The sequence below is a fragment of the Centruroides vittatus genome, unplaced genomic scaffold (genome assembly GCF_030686945.1).
Source record: "Centruroides vittatus isolate TY-2023 unplaced genomic scaffold, ASM3068694v2 contig_439, whole genome shotgun sequence".
Lineage (NCBI taxonomy): Eukaryota > Metazoa > Arthropoda > Arachnida > Scorpiones > Buthidae > Centruroides > Centruroides vittatus.
In genome coordinates this window covers 2,959,830-2,982,311 of record NW_027122239.1, presented here as the reverse complement: position 1 = coordinate 2,982,311, position 22,482 = coordinate 2,959,830, and the positions used below count along the sequence as shown (strand labels likewise).

Below are 22,482 nucleotides of genomic sequence, written 5' to 3'. Positions count from 1 at the left end.
AATGGAGATACACAAGGCGCATCTCAGCAAACACTGCATCAATCATAGAGACTCTGACAGTTTATCAACCGCCTGGAAGTCTTTCTATAAAACAGATATGACGTAATTTTACGTCTCCGCAGAAGCCGCTTCACTTCATTCCTGTCTAATATTGTTTTTACCGTTGGGTAATTTATATACGAGGACTAGAATTATTTTGGATGTTTAAATTTCATGTTAGTGGTGATGTTATTAGGAACGCATTTACGTTTTCACCGTTAGATGCACGACCAGTTTTTGAAATATTCGTTCTTTTTAAATTCAAATTTTTTGTTTGTTTCTTGGTAAACATTAACTGATGAAGATCTCTTAAAGGGATCGAAAACGTTTTTATGGAAATTAACATTATGCTGGACACGTTAAAGGTGTGAATATATTTAATTCTGATACTTAGTTCCAGTAAGCATTCCTTATTATATCTACAAACTGGTTGTTTTGTTATCTTCTCCAACCACTACCACACATACATTGGGCTGTTTTTCTTGATTCAGTAATGCTTTTTAATTGAGAAATCACATTCTTTGACATATTCATTGTTGTCACAACTTCACTAACACTTTTGGCCTGTCTTAAGTCATCCCACTGTTATCCATGATCATATACACTGAAATGATGTCATTCAGGCATCTTTGCTTTCAGCTGAAATATTCCAGTGAAATGTTATGTTACTGTCTTCAAACTTTTTATCATGCATTATTCCTACAGATGCAAATTTACACACTGAGAATGATTGTTGGTGAACACATTTATGAAAATTGTATACAACAGTCTCCAGATTTAAGTGAATGTGATGGTGTGTTACTGGTGGAATTTCATGGAAACATGTTGCTGTTCCCTACAATTGCCAAATAATTTAATTTTATTTAATTGCAATCATTCATTTTATCAAAATGCATTTTGATGTAATGACTGATTGTTATACAGGCTTTTTCAGTTGATCGTTTTTATTGTAAATGATGATCTTTAAAAAATGTATACTAAAGCATACTAAAATTTACTCTCCATTTTACAGTTTATTCTTATGTATATTGTAATATTCAGCATAATTTAACACTTTTTAATGTTTTTAAAAAACTTAATTTTGTATCACAGAAATTTAAGGATTCTGCTTATTGAAAATAATATCTTAAACCCACTGAGTTTATAATATATCACCAAACGATCGCCTATTGTAGCCTGATATTTAGGTGATGATTTGGTGATATATTCTGCTTATTGATTATAGTTTGAGAACACTGTATTATATAAATTTTTTTTGTTTACCAAATTGCAAAATGATAATACAGTCAAACCTGTTTTTATGCGCTCTTTTTATGTGCGATTTTTTTAATGCGAATTTTTAATTTGTGCGGTATAGTTGGCGACTAGTCTCGTGCGATTCGTCATGTCTTACGTTGACTTATTATAGCTAAATAAACTTATTATAGCATAAATGCACTTATTATAGTAATATTATTGCATGAATATGCGAAAAATGAAATAATTTACTTTTTAAGTCAACAAAACACCACCTGGACAAAAATATGTAAAACAGACGATAGACCAGACGATGCAGTCAAGCGCTGACATCTGTTGTCAATAAATTCTATTTCATACAGTTTTGAGTTATTTTCTATGTGAGATTTTTTTTATGCGGTCCCTGTTGACCGCATAAAAAAAATATTTTTTAATTGTGTCGCGAAAACTATTATTTACAGCCATTCGTGAAGTTTCGTGAGATTTTTTTTTAATGCGGTCCCTATCCCCCGCATAAAAACAGGTTTGACTGTATATATATATGAGATAGATTCAAAGTTTTCTCTTAAAAGCATTATCTGTTTAAATATTAATAGTAAAAATAAATTATTGAAATAGTTTATTTCAGAATTTAACACTGGAAAGTTATATAATTGTTTATAAAATGAACATTTATTTTCTGTATAGCCAAAGAAACGACCTAAGCCATCTGAATGGAAGAAATTGGAAGAATCTGCAATATATAAAGGAAATAATACTCTTCGAGAATACCAGTTAGAAGGTGTAAATTGGCTAACATTTTGTTGGTATAATGGGTATGTATTGATTTTTATTAATAAATATTTAAAATGCAAATAATTAAATTATGGATGAAAACATATGGAAAAATGTTGCTGAATTTAGAATTAGATGGCTCTTTAAACTTGTTGAATCTAAGCTGGAATTACCATATAACATAGAAAATTCCTCTTTCATACTTTCCATCAGTAACTGTTTATTAAACAAATGTTTTCAGGAGCCTGTATCAGGTTCTTATATATTGATAAAATCGAACATCTATAGCAAGTTTGAAGTTAGGAAGATTGCAGATTTTCTTTGACATCATTATTTTTGAAAAAAATTAATATTTAGTATATTTACGTAAATATTAATACAGTTATAACAAAAAATAAACAAATAAATATGAACAAACATTATTATTATTATGTTGGGTGTAGTGGGTTATACTTGGTTGACACCAGTGGCTGTGTACTATGCCGGACCAGAAACAAGGCATAGCAACCAAAACAAAACTAAAATAAAGAAAGTGTGTCAGTGTTTGTATTCAGAAAATTCCTAACAATGTGGCATGTATTCGATATAGTGGCCTTCTGTAGTGTGATGTATGTAGTTTCTATTCAATTATAATGTTCCCAGGCATTTGTGTAGTGTGTGTGGTATCACACCTGTAGAGGAGAGAAGAACAGGTACAATAAGCACTTTATCCATCCTCCATAGATGCCTTATTTCCTGGGTGAGTTCTGTGTACTTGCTAATTTTTTCAGTGCATATATTTTGTATATTGTGAGTGTTTGGAATGGATATGTCTATAATGTATGTGATTTTATTGTGTTTTTCAATGAGTGTGATGTCTGGTCTGTTGTGGTAAATTGTTTTATCTGTGATTATGGCTCTGTCATAGTACATTTTGTGCATGTTGTTTTCCAATACTGTCTGTGGAATGTATTTGTAGTATAGATTCGTGGATGTCTACTAATTTGTGTTTGTTTGCAAGCTCTTGGTGTATTATATTTGCTACTTGATTATGTCTGTGTAAATAATCTGTCTGTGCCAAGAGCACTTGCAACCAGAGGATGTGTTGTATGTTTCTGGCATGATGCGACATTTTCTGCATGTGTCATTTGTGAGTGTTGTATCTTCGAGTATGTGTTTTCTGTAGCTTTTAGTATTTATGACCTGATCCTGTACGGCAATCATGAATCCTTCTGTCTCCCCAAAGAGGCATCCCTGAGCTAACTAGCTGTTTGATGCAGTTTTGTCAACAAAATCCTGGGCCAGGTTGTAAGGATGCCTGCCATAGAGTGCCTGTTGAGCCCACGATTGCTTAACGGTGTCTATGCTTTTTATATGTTGTGTTGTGTCCATGATGTGAGTGAAGTTTAATGGTGTGTTATTTGAGTCTGCTAGAGTTACTGCTTTATGTAACTGTGATGTTTCTTGTTTTCTGTAGAAAAACTCTCACAGTGACTGTATTTGTTTGTAGTGAAGGTTAACTATGTCAATCAGGCCACGTCCGCCATCTTTACGTGGAAGGATTAATCTTTCTGTGGCAGATTTAGAATGAGTGTTTATGCTTATTAAGTGTTGTACTTGTTTTCCTTTGGAGTTGCTCGAGATCTGTGTGAGTCCAATGTACAACTCCAAAAGAGTGATGTGAGTACTGGGATGACACACGTGTTTATTGCTTTAACTGTGTGTTTTGCATTTAACTCTGTTCTGAGAATAGCATTTAACCTACTTTGGTATTCTTTAATTAATCTTTGCTTTATTTGTGCATGTTCTGTTAGTTTGGCCTGTTGGAATCCTAAATACTTGTAGAACTTGCCCTCTTCCATGGATTCAATAATGTCTCCATTTCCAAGTGCAAAATCTTCTTTCTTCAGGATTCCTTTTTCTATGTGAAGTGTTTTGCATTTATCTAGGCCAAATTCCATTTGTATGTCCTTGGTGTATGAATGTGTGATTTGTAGGAGTTGATGAAGATTGTTTTTGTGTGGATGCATAAAGTTTTATGTCATCCATGTACATGAGATGTGACAGTGTAAACTGTGTTGTTTTTTCATGTCTGATAATGTAACCATATTGCGTGTTTTAATGGATAATGTGTTCAACGCTAGCAGAACTAGAGAGGACTCAAGGAATCTCTTTGAAAAATTCCTCGCCTAATAAATATTTGGTTTGTATGGAAGTGTTACTAACCCTGAGATGTATTGTTGTTCTCCAGTGCTGCATAGTGTTTTGGAAGAATGCAATGAGTGATGGATGTATTTTATACATGTGTAGAATATGTAGTAGCCAACTGTGTGGGACACTGTCGAATGCTTTTCTGTAGTCTATATATGCTATGTGTATGTTTCTGTGTTGTTTGTGTGCTTGCTGTAGAATGATTGAATCTATGAGTAATTAACTGTTCTTTGCATCCCCTGTGATTTCTATGGCAACCTTTTTGTTGTTCCGTAAGAATTTTGTGTTCTTCAACATGTTTGTATATTTTGTTTGCAATGCAGGATGTCAGTATAAGGGCAAAAATTTATTAATTGATAGAAAAACAAATAGATTAAATTCAAGCAATAATAAATCAACATTATGACTTTTTAAAATAAAGAAATAATTTCCCATTAGTAGTTGTAGTTTAGATTGTATTGAGATTAAGATTGCAAGAAATATATAAATAATAAATAAAATTTAGACAATTTTTATTGGTTTTTCTCAAGTTTTGCAATGAAATTTGTATATATTACTGACTTGTTTGAAATTATCATGAAGCACTAAATAATTTTAGATGATCAAACAACTCATGCAGTAGTGCATTCCTATAGGAGTTCATAAACAACATGATTTTTTGTTTTGTTGAAAAAAGTTATTTTAAAACTTTCAAATAAAATCAAATTTTATTGAAAGTTTTAAAATGGTTACATCTTCAAAATGTACAGAGTATAGACTACATTGAATTGAATTACTTTGTAAGTGGTACATTGTAAAGCTCACTTTGCAATGGTTAAATTAAAAATTAAGAGGGAAGAAATTTACTTAAAATACAATTTTAAGTTTTATAATGGATATAATAATCTGAAACATCTTAATCATTTAAAAATTTTAATTGACAAATTTTTTTAACTGCAATTTTAATAAAAAGGAAATAACAAATTTTATTATTATTTCAGGCAAAATTGTATATTAGCTGATGAAATGGGCTTGGGAAAAACAATCCAGTCTATTGCATTCTTGAATGAAGTATCAGATTATGGAATTACTAGTCCATTTCTAGTAATAGCACCACTTTCTACCATTGGGAACTGGCAGCGAGAATTTGAGACCTGGACTGATTTAAATGCAATTACATATCATGGAAGGTTAGTACACGTTTATATTTTACAGGTATCCATATTTCAAAATTTTAAACATCTTAAAAAGACATTCCAGTGCAATACTTAATGTTAATGTTTTTTATTTAATATGTTGTAGATTAAATAATTCCATGTCTACACTGCAGTCAAAATTATAAACTGAATACAAAATGTAGTTTTAAAATCTAAAATTTTATTTTATAAAACAGCATGTGTATTTTGAATATAACTTAAAAATAAACATTTTTGTTAATGCACTTTTTTTGTTCATTGTAAGACACAAATAATTAGCACAAGTAATTCCATTTACTTTTACCGTCAAAAAATATAAATTCAGTACAGTTGGTAAAATAAAGAAAAGCAATACAAACACTTTTTTCTCAGAAATATTTTAATAAGAAGTGTAACTATTTTTGTTTAGGATAACATCAAAGATTCACTTTGACATTGAATCTGTCAAGCTCAATAAACAATCTGTTGATATGGATTTCCATGCCATTTTTACTTTGTATTACTTACCACAGATCATCATTGTTTTGATATTAAATGTCATCTTGCAGACTAGATAACTCCATAGATTTTTACTGGATTGAATCTGACTTCTGGCTATTTCAGAAGGATAACACCATTCTTTGTAGACCACTGGCATGCATGTTGCATGAGTTACATGCATGGGTGTATTATCCTGTTCGAAAAAGTAACATTTAATGGAGGGAAGTGTCCATTCTCAACAACTCCCGCAAGAAATTTTGACAGTATTGCACTCTTGCTAATTCAGACTATTATATGGGGTTGTTTGGATTTGTGAAAAGTTTAGATTAACAGTGTGATATGTAAAGAAAAAGAAGTTAGAAAATAAATATATATTTTTGACATTTTTTTTATGTTATATTTGGTGCATAATTTTGTTTTTAAAGTTTGTAGACATATTAATTTAATAAAGTTTTTAAAAATTTATGTATAATTTTTTTTGGGGGGTTGGAATATTTCATAGAAAAAATAAAGAGTGTACTGTATAATGTGAATTAAATTATATTTTTCATGCTGAATACATTGTTGAAATTTAATGATGCTTTTAAAATTAAATTTATTGTAAAATGTAAATAATAATAATTTTGTTGAAACTTTGAAATTAAGTATATAATGTATTATTTCAGCTCTGCAAGTCGTAATATGATTCAAGAATATGAAATGTATTATAAAAATGAAAAGGTAATGTTATTTTAAGCTTTGTACCTTATTAATTATATCTTGCATTTCTATATATTAATACAATAGAGTTTCAGGTTTGATTATAAATATGCATATATAATATGTATCTTTGAAATATTTTTTCTAAGTATTAAGTGTTAATATTTCTGCTAATTCAAAAAATAATTTTGAAAGTTATTTCTGGAATTTTCTACAATTTATATTTATTTTAATAATTAAAATATCAATGTAGCAAATACTAATAAAAGGTGGTATTGTAAAACATCTGATAATGATTCATCTTATTTTGCATTTTTATCTATTGGAAGAATTGTAAACTGCTATCTATGAAAAAAGTTTATTATGCTATGTTTATAGAAAAACTAGCAGGATCTATTTCTGTTGATTTCAGTGCTATATATAACAATTTGAAATATCTTGAATTGAAAGTGATAAAATGTTAAACTTCATAGCATATATTATTGAAATGTTAAAAAGTATTTTAAAATAAATAAAATTAGTGAGTAAAAAGTTTTTTAAATCAAATTTTTGTTTTGTAGGGGGAGAGAATATTGGAAGTATATAAGTTTCAAGTAATGATAACAACATTTGAAATTGTACTTAGTGACTGTTTAGAATTAAGAGAGATACCTTGGCGTTGTGTTATTATTGATGAAGCACATCGCTTGAAGAATAGAAATTGTAAACTATTAGAAGGCTTAAGATTATTAAATACGGTAAATCAAATTATTAATATATTTTATTATTGAGCATTTTTAATGAAATTTTTTTATTTCAGTTGTTTTTACTTATAAATACTTATATTTATTTATTAATTTTAAATGATTTATTGTCATTTCAGTTTAACATCTGTTAAAATAAATATAGTATAGCTGAATGTATTCTGTGAAGTACAGAATATACTCTGCTAAACTATGAAAATAATTTTATATGAATCTTTTTCTTTTATTAATTCTGAAAAAGTTTGAACATTATAATGAATATATCAATTAGGAGATTTATTTTTATGAAATATTGATTATATAAACAACATATCATTTTAAATTGACTTGAAAGCACGGACAAATCATACATGTGTATTATTTAATTTATTATTATTGTTGTTGTATACAGCATAAATAGTTTTTTTCTGTTAAGTTGCACATTAATTGGAAAAGATTTGTAATGTTTTAACTTTTAGATATATTTAATTGTTAATAAAAAAAAAAAAAAAGACAATGTGGCTGGCAGGTCTCATATTCATCTTACTTTTCTACTTTCCTACTTGTTTGTTTGTTTGTTTGTTGGAAGTAATCTTGGAATCTACTGAACCAATTTTTAAAATTCTTTCACTGTTGGAAAGCTGAACACAGACTATATACTATTTTCATATAAAAAAAGTATCCTGCTTTTTAAGTAATTGTTCTACTTTTTGTCACCAAGTGACGATACAGGAACATTTGACCTAGTTATGCAAAAAGCTACCAACCCTCAATGTACTTAAACTGAGTAAATTGTAGTTAGTTTTTCATTTTCAAAAACTACAGCTATGCTTCTTTGAGGAAATTTACAGCTCTTTTTCTATACAATAATTTTGAACAATGATTTCAACTTGAACCAATACTAATTTTTTTTCTTTTTAAATAAATGGTATAAATTTTGAGGATTGGTAGTATCCTGCATATTGAGAAATCAACCAAAAGCATTTGAACTGACACTATTAGCATACTTAAACAAAAATTATTTTTAGGTTTCAGAAAGGATATGGGATAAATAAAAAAAAAAAGAATAATATGTTAATCATCATTTTTATCAATTTCAAATTTTAAAGAAAGCAGGGAACAGAAACAAATAGAAAAAACAAAACAGTGGTGGATTAAATAATTATTTAAAGATATGATGCTTAAAATAGCTTTAAAAATTGATTGCTTGCTTTTTACTGTAATATATATTGTTATAAAGTTTTTAATTTGATATTGTAATTAACATTTTTCATGATAGTTTGTATTTTTTAAAAATTCTTATTACATACTGTATTCACTAATTGTAAATGAAAAATGAAGATCTTAACCTATCCAGGATTATTATTCTAGTAACTAGTGAGCAACAGTCTATTTGGTCAGAAACTTTCATATTAAAAAAATAAGTAAAATTGAAATATATAATAAATGAATTCTTATCTTTTCTTTCCTTGTTAATGAAAAGATATTTTATCATATAAATATATTGTTGACTGCTTTTATTCAGATATTTTATCAAAATTCTTCTCTAAACAATGATTTTTGTTATATTTAAATTTGTCATACTTAGCCTGATTTTTCTTAGAAAGCCGTATTTTTTAAGTTTTGAAATGCAGTAGGAACACTAACTGAATGAACTACAAAAATTTTAAATTATTCAAAAGAATACTGATAAATGCAGGCAAATTTTTATGCCACTAACACAATTATTTTTTTGTTGTATTATTACTTATAATTATAATAAAATAATGATTTTTTTTAGGAACATCGCGTACTCTTAACTGGAACGCCATTACAAAATAATGTTGAAGAACTGTTCAGCTTGTTAAATTTTCTTGAACCTAATAGATTTGTATCTACAGAAGCCTTTTTGGAAGAATTTGGTGAATTAAAAACCGAAGGACAAGTAGAAAAACTCAAAGCTGTGAGTCTAAAACTTTTTTCTGTTTGACTTTCAGTGTTATTTATATTTGTATATTTATTTAAAATTTGACTAAGTAACTATATTATATCATTTGTGTGTGTTCATTTTCAGTATTAATCATATATCAAATATTACTCCAGAAAATTAAATTTTTTATTATTTTAGATTTTTTATATTTCATAGTCATATTTTTCTGTATTTAGTTATTAAAACCTATGATGCTTCGTCGGTTGAAAGAAGATGTTGAGAAAAGTTTAGCTCCTAAAGAGGAGACTATAGTAGAGGTAAGTTTTTATCATTAACAATATTATTTATCAATTTTGAATTGCTGAAATTTTATTGAAGAACTGCATTGCCATTTTTCATTTAACTTATTTTATCAAATTACAAGTGTTAAATGTTTTGCAAGTGTTGTGATAAAAGTGAAGTAGCATACTTATATATTTTATTATAAGAGGTGTATAATGACAAATTTGTAGTAAAATGTAGTTTTTGAATGATAGATATTTTTAGTAAATAAAAATTTTAGTTGTTTCTAGCAATGTAACTGATGAATTATTTAATGATAGTTTATTAAAGTACATTGTGACAGTTGCAGTATGAGTTGAATTTAGTTATGATCATCTTGTTTTGATAGTAAATATTATACAAATTTGTTTTATTCAGCTTATTTTTTGTTTATGTGAAATTTTATTTTTAATATTGTAAATTTTCGGTTTTCTTATAAATTATAAATATGCATAATGGACAACTGCAGTCTCTATTCATTTATTTTTTCAAATTAAGTGATATTTTGTTTTTCTGATTGGCCTATTAATGGGTTGTAGTTTTACATGTTTTGTTAATTTTTATCTTTAGGTTGAATTAACAAATATCCAGAAAAAATATTATCGAGCAATACTAGAAAGAAATTTCACGTTTCTAAGTAAAGGTGGATGTGGTTCTAATATACCTAATCTTATGAATACTATGATGGAACTTAGAAAATGCTGCATTCATCCTTATTTAATAAATGGTAAGATGTTTTTATTATTATATTTATTATGTTTACAAATATTTAGGATTTTAACAGGCCAAACTCGTGGAACACACAATTAAAACAAAGATTAACAAAGAATACAACAGCAATTCAAACTCAATACTAACAACACAGCTAAATGCAAAACACACATGTAAAAGCTGTCATCACATCTTTATGATGTCCCAGTACAGACGTATTCATTTGAAGTTATACATTGCACACACATAGAATTAGAACAGTTCCAAAGGAAAACAAACAATATTAACAAAACATAGCAAACACCATTCTAAGTCTTATGTAGAAAGGCAGACTTTTTCTTGTAAAGACTGAGAACAAGGATTCACAAATATAATAAATCTTCATTAGAAATAAATAGTGTGAAATTTTTCAACAAAAAACAATCATCAAAATTATGTAAAATAAGGTAACTCTTACTGTCAAATACAGTACACCATTACACTTATACTACACTGACCTGACCTAACATAGTATACAAATACACAGACACTACCAGTTACGCTTGGGTTCAGAAGATGCTCCACAGTTCGGACCATAATGGTCTCAGCCACAATCCATTTAACAGAACTGCATAGATTCCTCTTTGAAGAGATGGAAGGGTTTGTGATTGCTATACAAGACCATGTCATAAATACAAGAAACTACAAACAATACTTGTAGGAAATGCCACATGTATACATCTAAAAAAACTATATATGACATATCACACCTGGTTGCAAGCTTTTGGCATAAAAAGAGTACTTGCATCAACATTATGAAATAACTTGCAAACAAATGCAAACTATTAAACACCTGAGAACCAGTACTATAAATATGCATCTCAGATTGTATAAAATAACACAAAACATAATATATTTTTGATTGTGCCATATTGCACACAAAACTATCCATTATATTCATTGATAAACAAAACAAATAGCATATATCATAGACATAGTTGTTCCAAATACCCACAACATACAGTATATATGTTAGGCTCAAAGAACAAAAATGCTATCATCCACAATGCGTAGTGACTAACTCAAAAAGACCACAAAGCAAAATTCACGTCATGGCTTTTGTGATGTTTGACCACCACGTGTTACAGTGATTAAGAAAAGCCATAACACATTCTGAACGTTAGCTGATGCAACCACAATAGAGGGTGATATGATGCACAGTGGTTTGTAACTTTAAATTATGGGTTCTAGCCTCGAAACATTTTTGTTTACAATTTTTAATGCTGAGCAACATTAATTTTACAAGTTTTCCTGGAAATTTAATTTTCATACTTAAAATTTCAAAGAAATAAAATTTATGGAGAAAAATACACATTTGTTTTGTTTTTTTGTTTTGCTTAAAAGTGCCAAAGGTCAAACTACATGTACTAGTAGGTGCTTGATGTACTAAACACAATGACAAAAATCAGCTGCTAAAGTTAAAAACCACTGTGCGATGGATTTATTATGGTTAAAAGCCACCACAAGTTCTGGTGTTAACTAAGAATGAGGTGATGATAAGAAAATAAAACTTTCTTTTTCATTATGATTTATTTATCTTCAATCATCTTATATATGTAGGTAACAAAATTATTCACCACATACAGAAATGTAACTTGGTTACTTTTCAACAACATTTAATCATTCATGAAAATCTGTTGTCGTGCTCAAGATGTCAACATTTTCTAACAACTAATTTACTAAAAGTAATTACTTTGTCAGGAACTTTTATTAATAAATCAGTCTATTTTTATGAGAATCAAGAATGTTGCAGAGTTATTTATTTTTACAAGAACTATTACTGTGGCATTTCGAGTTGCATTTTATGTTCTTTGAACAATATTTCATTATTTATCAATACAGTATCATTTACAGTGACACATTATAAATCCTTGCTTACATCCAGATGTTAACATGGATGCTGAGCAAAGTGTTAATGAAGTTGAGGGTATGTCCTGAATGTTAATAAAGAAATTGTAGAAATTTCTTTATTAAAATCAAAATCTCAGAAATTGTAAATTCATTACTAGCATAAAGTCAATCAAGAAGACCTTCCTTATTTCCTAACTGATGGAGACCTGATGGATTAATTCTTGGCTAATAATAACAGCTAACATATTTCTGAAAGCTGCATGTCCCCTATTAACATCAGGCACTCTAACTAAAGCATTCAAACCAATTTCAACTGCAGGAAAGTTTGAGGTGGATAGTGAAATCTATCTTCTGTGCCTGTTCCTCTAGGACAGATTTGGCATATTGTCTCTTAGCATTGATGCTGCTCTTTCTTAAACAGAGCTTGCAAGTAACATTTGCACCAAATCCCTCATTCTCATTGCTTTCTGTGCAGATAACATGAACATATTCATGACACTCTTAACACTTGTGAGCTCCTGAGGTTTCATTTTGCTTTGTGGTCTTGAGTTAGTCATGTGTTGTGGCTGTTTTTACAAGTGCTCAATGTGTTGTGGATTATTTAAAGTCACCATAATGCATTCTGGCTGCTTTTTTCACTCACTGAGTGTTTTCACTCTTTGAGCCTAACATATACTCTGAAAAAATTCGCAAACTTTCAGAAATTGCCCACAAAATAAAGTGTCTAGAGAATGGATATGGTACTTACTGTGGGTGTCAATTCTTGCACAGCTATTATACCACATACACTAAACAAAAAAATCTGGAAGCATACGGCTTTATAACAGCATATGTATCAAATTACGAATAGTAGCCAAACTAAACAATATCTCATAACTAGAAATTCTTAAATTCAAATACATACATGAACAGTACATAACTATGTTAACAATTTTTCTTCAACTATGTTTTTTATTAACTAAGTAGTGTACAATCTACTATTATATAATAATTAATAAATCTTATGCATGTTCTTTTAATGTCAGTGAAAATTCTAATTTTATTGACTCTAATTGTAATATTACTTATTTACCTTGCTTAATGTTATCAGTATAGTGTAACCCCAAAGTGATTATAATAAGGAAATTCTATTTTGTTTTTATTAAATAAATCTTAAACAAATCACCAGTATCAAAAACCATTTATATGGATATCATGTAAATATGTATATTCATTGCATGTTTGTATAAAAGATATTAAAGAACTTTTTGGAATTCAAAAATTTACAGAAAAATGCAAAATAAAAAATAGGAAAGTATGTGTATTTAATTGAACAATATAAAATCTAACAATGATTAACTTAATATTTCTGACCTAATTTTTTGGGTTATTGAAGACAAGGAAATTGAAAATATAAAACTATAGAAGAGATTAATTATCCACAGACCAACTCTTGATTCAGAAGTATAAAAAAATTAAGAAATGATCATACACTTTTATCTTCTATGATAAGCATAATATCCATTAGCTGACATGTTTTGATGCAAGATGTGTAGCTCTTAGAAATGAGAGTTACACATTTTGCATCTTAAGTAATTTAAATGGCAACATAAGGAATCTATGAAATTTTAAATAATTTTTATTAGATATTTCTGTAAAGATGTTTATATTTTATATTAATGTTATAAATATTTTATTTTTAGGAGCAGAGGAACAAATAATGCACGATTATAAATCCCAGCATGAAGATTGTGCAGAACTTGCTTTAAATGCTATGATTCAAGCCTCTGGTAAATTAGTTTTAATTGATAAATTGTTACCACGGCTTCGAGCCAGTGGACATCGTGTACTCGTATTTTCACAAATGGTTCGATGTTTGGATAATATTGGAAGATTACTTAGTACATAGAAGGTTAGTAAATATTTGAATTTTTTTTTATTTCTATCTGATTTTAAAATATTGAAATTACTCTCTTTTTTTTTAATATCATCAAAATTTACTTTGATATATAAAACTTTTTATGTATGTATTGGAAAAATTTTATATTCATATAATAGAATTTTTTCTACTTTTTCAGGTGTTAATTTTTAATATTGCTTGTTTAAAAATTGAAAAATTTTTTGTTTTTGAATTTACTTTACTTACAACAAATATTAAGATAATAAGATTTGGGCAAGAAAATTGAGAATTTTTCTCTGGTATCTAAATTAATGATTTAAACATTTCAGTGACCTTTGAAAGATTTGGCATAATTTAATTACAAAAATGTCTGTACTTTTTACATCTTAACTTCTTTCATTCGAATATTTTATGACATTGTATATATCTGCATTAATTGTTAAAGTAATTTCAATAACTAATTTTTTGTACTTTTTTTTTTTTCTTTAATAAAATAAGATATCCTTATGAGAGAATTGATGGACGAGTTCGTGGAAATCTCAGACAAGCAGCAATAGATCGATTTTGTAAACCAGGTATGATAAATTTTTATTTACAGTTTATGAATTTAGATATTTTTCTAAATATAGTAGAACCCTGATTATCTGAGGTAATGTAGACTGTTACTATTTGGGTTAAATGAAAGCACAGTTATAACTGACAGCAACAGTCATTAATAACTTTTAATCCAAAATAAGTTACAAAATGATAGCATATATATAAATCTTTTATAACCATTTACTAAGATACAAAAAAATATAAAAAAATGTTAGTTTTAATATCATTTATTAGTATGAATAGAAAGTGTGAAAGACTAATTTGTTTGTATTTGATTTCCATCAATGCTGCAACACTAATCACATCAATAAGCAGAAAATTGTGAGAAATAGGGACAGAATAGGAAATACACATATCTTTTCATTGCTTGTTTGAATAATTTGCCATGTGTATGTCTAATGCATGGTTTCACTTCTCATACTTTGTGACATGATTAGTGATATATCATCGATGTGTATCAAATATCAACAAATTAGAATTTCATATTTTCTAATTATATTATTAATATGTTTATATTTTCTACTTTTTCAAATGATCTTCAACAGAAAAATGTCATGGTTATTTTTCAGTTTGTTTAATCACTGATATACAGCTCCATACTTAAACATCAAACACCATTTCCTCCTCATTTTCTTTGATTGGAAAATCATTCAGAACATTAATTTGTTTTCTTAAATAACTTTTATTTTATTTGCCCTTATTCAATAAAAATTAAAAATATAATTTTGAGATTTTGATTGCTTGTTAAACTCCCTAAATTATACAATCTTGACTCTGAATATTGTTAATACGAATTTTCAATAAAGCAAACTAACTGATGTTTCCCTAGCAATTTGTATTAATGCAAGCTGACTGTATTATTTATTGTAACATATATCTAGATGTACATAAAATGAATGTACGGTATATATATACTCATTTAAAATAATTTCTGTTGTGTGTATGCATGATAAGAATTCATCGAATAATTAAAAATTTATCTGTGTAATAGAATCCACTAATTTATTTTTTTATTTTTTAATGTTTTAGTTTGATAATTATGATCTTCATTATAATAAAAAAATTCCTTGAATTCAGTATACAGTATTCTAATGTACTTTTGATTACAAGTTATTTTGTAACATAAACATAGTTTGATTCTAATAGTATATAAAATAGTTTTTAAAATATTTTGAATTAAATTATATAAATCTCAAATAGTATATAATTAAAACTGTTTAAAATTTTTCTGTAAACCAGATTCTGACAGATTTGTATTTTTACTGTGTACAAGAGCAGGAGGATTGGGAATAAATCTTACAGCTGCGGATACTGTTATTATTTTTGATTCTGATTGGAATCCTCAAAATGATTTACAAGTAAGTGCAATGTAAATTCAAATAAATGTGTTATATATATTATTATTAAATAAAATTATATGAAGTTATTTATATTTTAAACACACTTTAAAGACGTAATGATGATTTCTTTTCTGATAACAAAAGTTTAATGAATAATATACTTAATTTGTTTTTAATAACACTTAATTAAGGCAAGGATATATATAAAAATATGTCTATTCCTTTTATGAGCAGAAATAAATTAGTATTCTTAAGTACTGAGCGTGAATGTAGTTTGTAAGATGACTGAGGAATTGGAGTTTAGAAAATTATATATTTGAATGGGTAAGGAATTGATTTATCCATTAAAAAGAGTCTTAGGAATCTATTTACTTAAAAGAATCAGATTTCTCAGTTCTACTTTGGTTCATTTCTTCATTCAGTGATTTATCTCTTTTCAGTAATAAAGTAGATATATTCACTAATTGTGAGTTCCCTGTTTGGAACTAATGAGGACTAAGTTAGTTACTGTTTCAGAATCATTTTGTTACTAATTTTTCTGTTAGATATGCATTTTGGGTGTAGTCCCACATCAGTCTGACCTGTTCATATATCAGAACATATGGATTACAATATTTAATAATACAGTTGTTAATTTGTGTTACTAATTTTACAATAATTGATTTCAACTTTTTAGATACAATTAGCAAGGATCAGTTTTATGTACCACTAAATTACGAGCCATGGAGTTTTTATTTCTTTTTTACAGCAGAAAGAAAATTATTAATGTAAATATTAATATTGTAACAAGGGGTTCACTGGTACCATAAAAATTTGAATTGGTGGTTTATAAAGTCTCTAGAACATACACAGTACTTTTCTGATATCATGATATGTATATATTTGTATAATACATTCAATAATATAATTAGTACTTTTCAACAGTAATACATATATCAAAAATTTAAATTGTTGAAAAGTTTCTTAGTTTAAATATTTGTTATAAAATATTAAAAACTGATACTCTTTTTACAGGCACAAGCTAGATGTCATAGGATTGGACAGTCCAAAGCTGTAAAAGTTTATAGATTAATTTGTCGTAACACATATGAGAGAGATATGTTTGATAAAGCAAGTTTAAAACTTGGATTAGATCGAGCAGTTCTTCAATCAATGAATTCTCAAAAAGACAGTCTGGGTGGAGTGGTATGATATTTATAAATTAACATTTTATAATTTAAGCAACACTGTTTGAAATAAATTGAAATGTTAAATTGTTTAGTCACAACAGTTATCTAAGAAAGAAATTGAAGATCTACTAAGAAAAGGAGCTTATGGTGCTATAATGGAAGATGATAATGCTGGAGACAAATTTTGTGAGGAAGACATTGATCATATTTTGCAACGTCGCACTCATGTTATCACATTAGAAGGTGAAGGAAAAGGTTCAACATTTGCTAAAGCAACATTTTCTGCTTCAAATAATAGATCAGATATTGAAATTGATGATCCAAATTTCTGGGAAAAATGGGCTAAAAAGGCAAATCTTGATGTAGATGAACTTAAAAATAGGGTAATGATATATTTTCATTATTATTTTATCCATAAATATTTATTTGATATTTGAATAAAATATAATGTTAAAAATCAAATTTTAAACTTTTTTTACATTGGGTGAATTGCAGAGATGGATTCTAGACCTTGACCACAGTTTAAAACTTGTTAAAAATCATGGATCATAAAAAATACTGCATTACGAGAACATTTCTTGATGGCCTTTGTTTAGCAATGATCATAAATTGGTTTTTAGGCCAACTTCCTAGTAGCAAGATCAAGCTTAGTTTTTTTTTTTTTTTTTAATCTTGTTTCAGGAATGGAAATTGCTATTTTGTTTACTCTGCTGTCATTAAAAATTTGATTGAGAATGGATGTTACTCATGTTTTACATGTTATTAATGCAATAGAAAGATGATAGGTATCTTAACAACTATGAAAGAAAACCATAATGAGAGATCTAAATAGTACTTTAGAGTTATATTATTTGCATAAAATCTTACTTTTGGGTAGCAGGCATACACAAGTCATTGTTTCAACTGAATTTGAACTTTATCATGTTTTATCTATATTGTTTTTTGATCTAGATCATTTTTGATTTATATCTGTGTGTTAATATGCTGAAGCTGTCTTAAAACAAGATGAAAATGTTTCTTCATGAAAAAAATTTAAACAGTTGGCAAAAGTAAACATTTGAAAAGTTGAAAAAAATAAACATTTTATACAGATAATAATATGGATCCAGAAACACATAAGAAAATATTTGAGTTATACTCTGATCAGGAGTTTTGAATTTAATATATATTTTTAAAATCTGGATTCATATATGCATATTTTGAATTAAATAGAACACAAAATTAAGTATTTGAGAGAAAAGATTGATTGCTTAATGATTTTAAAAAGGAATTCAAATATTCCAAAGTTAGACAGAAATTTCTTGAAAAATTTATAAAATAATAATTTTTTAAGAGTAATGTTAATCTTACTGTTTATAATTTGTATTAAAAAGTAATTATAGATTAATTCTGAGGTACAAATCTGAAAGAGATTTGTTGCCTTTTGTCAAAGTGGATTGAGTCAGACAGTTAAGCTAATTGAAAAGTAAACAAATTAGCAAAAGAAGGGATCATCCAAACCAAGTATATACCATACCTTCAATGTTTGAGGATGTCAGTATTTGGGAATTTGATCATTTGTAACCAGATATATTATCAATTAAAATTTTAATTTTTGGGAAACTGGAGTTTGCACTTGCTGTTCAAGCAGGCACAGTGCTAAAAGTGCACTCACTCACTCATATAGTGTCTGTCATAAGTTATATTACTGTTTTCTTTATTTTTTTCGTGGCTTAAATAAAAGCACTACTTTTGCAGCACTATAAACTGTTGTGCAGTATATTAATTTAATAAAACCATAGATTTTTTTTGAAACATTTTTAAAACAGCAGTAATACATAGTCTTTGAAAGAATTACAAATTTAACATTGAAAAGGGAACTCAAAGTTTGATTTGATGCTCATGAGAGATTAGTTGATCCAATTATTCACAAACGTGGAAGATCAGTGTACAGAGAAGAATAAAAGAGCACCTTTATTTATAAAATATTAACAATGAAAATGACCTGAATCATCACTGAATAAATTATAATTCAGAGGTAGCATAACTATCTATTTACTTTTGTATGTGCAAAGTATGAATAAAAACAAAATTAAGACATTCTATCGTTTTCTGTTTATAAATCATATTTTTGAAAGTTTATTAAAAATTGAGGTAAAAAATTTGCAATACTTTAGTTGTTTTACTCTATTAAACTTTTAGTGAGTAAATAAATAAAAGTTGATTACAAGAAATTAGCAGTTCAGAATGCTAATTTTGTTATATATTTTTATTTATTTATTTATTTATTTATGAAGTATAAAATATTATTACTTACTTTTTGTAAATTGTTTTGTATTAGAATGACTTAATAATTCAAGAACCTAGACGACGCACTCAAACGAGAAGATTTGGAGCAGATGATCATATGTTAGATTTGTCTGAATTAGAATCTAGTGATGATGACGATGAATCAATTTCAACTCGTACAAGGGGTGCCCGTGGACGTGGTTCTCGTACAGGTCCTACTCGAGGCAGAGGATCTAGAAATAGACGTTTATTTGATAGAGAGATTGATGATGGTTTCGATGAAGCTACTGGAAATTGGTCTAGAGGAGAATGCTTTAAAGTCGAAAAAGGATTACTTACATTTGGGTAATATATAATTACATAATTCATTATATCATCTATAATAAATTTCATAATTCAAAAAATACGTTTAAAAATACTCAAAATACTCTTGATCAGATATAATGAAATACAAAATATAATAATAAAAATGAATGAATGTTTATATTTTATCAAAATTTTCATAATAGCAGTAGGATCAGTTTAACTTACTGACATCAGTTTAGCTTTAAAAATTTCTTTACATACACCTTTGTTTTTTTAATATTGATTGCTGATCATCGGTTCAAGATACACTTTAGTTCAATTTTTAAATTAATATAAATAACGAATTATAACTTAATTACCTTCTACACATGTTTTGAATTAGCTGAAATTGTATTGTTTTATTTAATAATAATTTTTACTAGCTTAAGATATTCTTGTTATATGTGCCAAAATATTAAGTTATATTTTTAGAAATTTCATGTATTTTAAAAATTCTCAGTAAATGTGTGTTAGAATGGATTCTCGATCTGGCTGCTAGCAACACACTAGGAGTTAGTCAACTTATCTGGAGAGCTGATAAATTAAATATTATTCATGTTCATATTCATATAACAAAAAAATTTTAATTAATTCTTATTTTATTCCTTCTCTTATCTTGTTTGTAATTTATTCATATTTTGCATTAATATGAACGAATCAACAGATAAAAATATTGAGAATTTATTTTAATGGTATTATTTTCAGAAGTTTTTTATACACTCAATATTATTCTTAAATGGATAATTTATGAAGTTAGTTGTGACTTCATGAATATAAAATTATGCATTTATGTTATGGAGTTATATACAAATATGTTTTAATAAAAATTGTAAAATTAAATGTTATTGTATTTTAAAATTATTGTATAAATTATGTTATTTATATATTTTTAAATAAAATAAAATTTAATTTTACAACAATTTTTATTGTTGAAATGTATATTTAAAATGTAAGAAGTGCTTTACTAATAAATTTACATATAGTTGATAAATATAAATCAAAATAACTTTCTTTCAGATGGGGAAGATGGGAAGAATGTCTAGCAATGGGTTGTTTCAAAAGATCTTTTACTATAAAAGATGTTGAAGAAATATCAAGAGTTATCGTAAGTTTATTTCATACACTTCCATACAGTTCATTTCTAATCTTTACATCTCAACATATTTAAAATACTGTATACATTCACATGTTTAAATAGTAAAAATTTATACAACACACAATTTTTAATATTGAAATATAAGATTATATTTTATAAACAATAAATAATTATATACATAATATTGTTTTTAATTTATTTCAAGAAAATATATAAATTTTTTTATATAAATAAATATATTTTATCACATAATTGCATCTTATCTTACTATATATTACATTTTAACTTTTCCTGTGATTTTCTTTATAAATTTATTACCATATAACAAGGACATTATCATATACTTAAATTTATCAGACTTTTCCTCAAAACATCTTTACTCTAAATGTAAAATTTTTTATCAAAAGAAAAATTAAATGAAACATGTTATTAATTATATGTATTGCATGTTTTTGTGAATAAATATGACAGAATTGTTCAGAGTTTACAGATGGACATGTATTTTGCAGATAGTAGTACATTTCAAATCTTTATATATTTATTCATTAAATTATATAAAATATTAAAGTTTAAATTTACCATTATAATGATAAACAAAATTAAAGTTTGCCAAAATAATCTTGTCAAATATTTTATTTGTTTTAGTTGTTATATTGTTTGCAACATTATAAAGGAGATGAAAAAATTAAAGGATTCATTTGGGATCTTATTACTCCAACTGCTGATGGTGAAACTCGTGTACATAAAAATCATTCTGGTATACACTCGTTATCGATATATAGTGAGTCAATATGAATTTAGAATAGTTCATTTTAATAATTTATTTACTGATGAATTTTGTTAGGCTTATCGGCTCCTGTGCCTAGGGGACGAAAAGGCAGGAAATTAAAAAAAGAAATAAAACCATTTTATAATTTGTCAGAAGAATGGAGTATGTGGATCAGAAATGAAAAGAACAATCCTGATTTTTTACTGACTGACGAAACCTATAAGAGACATTTACAGAGGCATTCAAATAAGTATATATTATTTAAATTATTAAATATAATATAAATAAAAATAAAATCACAGATAATACTTATAAAATATACATTTTTTACAGAGTATTGCTTAGAGTGAGACTTCTCTATTACTTAAAACATGAAGTTATTGGAGATCTTCATGATCAAGTTTGTGCTGGAATTCCTGCAACGTAAGCAAGAACTTAGTAAATTTTTAACATTAAAACAAATTAAGTATCAATAATTGAACGAACTTATTAAAATTTTGTCATAATATTTACTATAAAATATTAAATTTAAGAATATTTAAGTAATAAAGAAACCATTTGGTCTATTGAGCGAATTAAAGCATTTACAGTAAGACCTGGGGGATGTGTTCCTAGACGACGACAAAGCGCTAAACAAAACAGTGTTAAGTGAGGTCATTTTAACATAGAGTAAATAGGGAAAGGGGAACACGTGACCAAAAATAAACACATTTTACTTTGATTTTGTTATTTTTATATTAATTTGCATAATAATATATGTTAAATAACACAGAAACGTATGCACACAGAAATGTAAAGTTCATTTTTTGTGATGAAAGTCCTGGCTTTTCTGAAATTCTTGATTTTTTTTTTTTTTTTTTTTTTTTTTTTTTT

General features: G+C 27.0%; 1 protein-coding gene across 1 annotated transcript in view; it reads left to right on the top strand.

The window, feature by feature from the left end:
* LOC136977036 (chromodomain-helicase-DNA-binding protein 7-like) overlaps window positions 1-22,482 on the top strand; it is a 187,579-nt gene that overhangs the window by 103,370 nt on the left and 61,727 nt on the right. Inside the window, 18 exon segments of the mRNA XM_067272465.1 lie at window positions 1,963-2,090; window positions 5,220-5,408; window positions 6,560-6,614; window positions 7,154-7,330; window positions 9,096-9,257; window positions 9,461-9,541; window positions 10,116-10,272; window positions 13,829-14,007; window positions 14,009-14,037; window positions 14,524-14,600; window positions 15,862-15,980; window positions 16,977-17,147; window positions 17,224-17,514; window positions 19,452-19,744; window positions 20,762-20,849; window positions 21,486-21,597; window positions 21,685-21,859; window positions 21,943-22,032. Of these exon segments, the coding sequence (XP_067128566.1) occupies window positions 1,963-2,090; window positions 5,220-5,408; window positions 6,560-6,614; window positions 7,154-7,330; window positions 9,096-9,257; window positions 9,461-9,541; window positions 10,116-10,272; window positions 13,829-14,007; window positions 14,009-14,037; window positions 14,524-14,600; window positions 15,862-15,980; window positions 16,977-17,147; window positions 17,224-17,514; window positions 19,452-19,744; window positions 20,762-20,849; window positions 21,486-21,597; window positions 21,685-21,859; window positions 21,943-22,032 (2,573 nt within the window).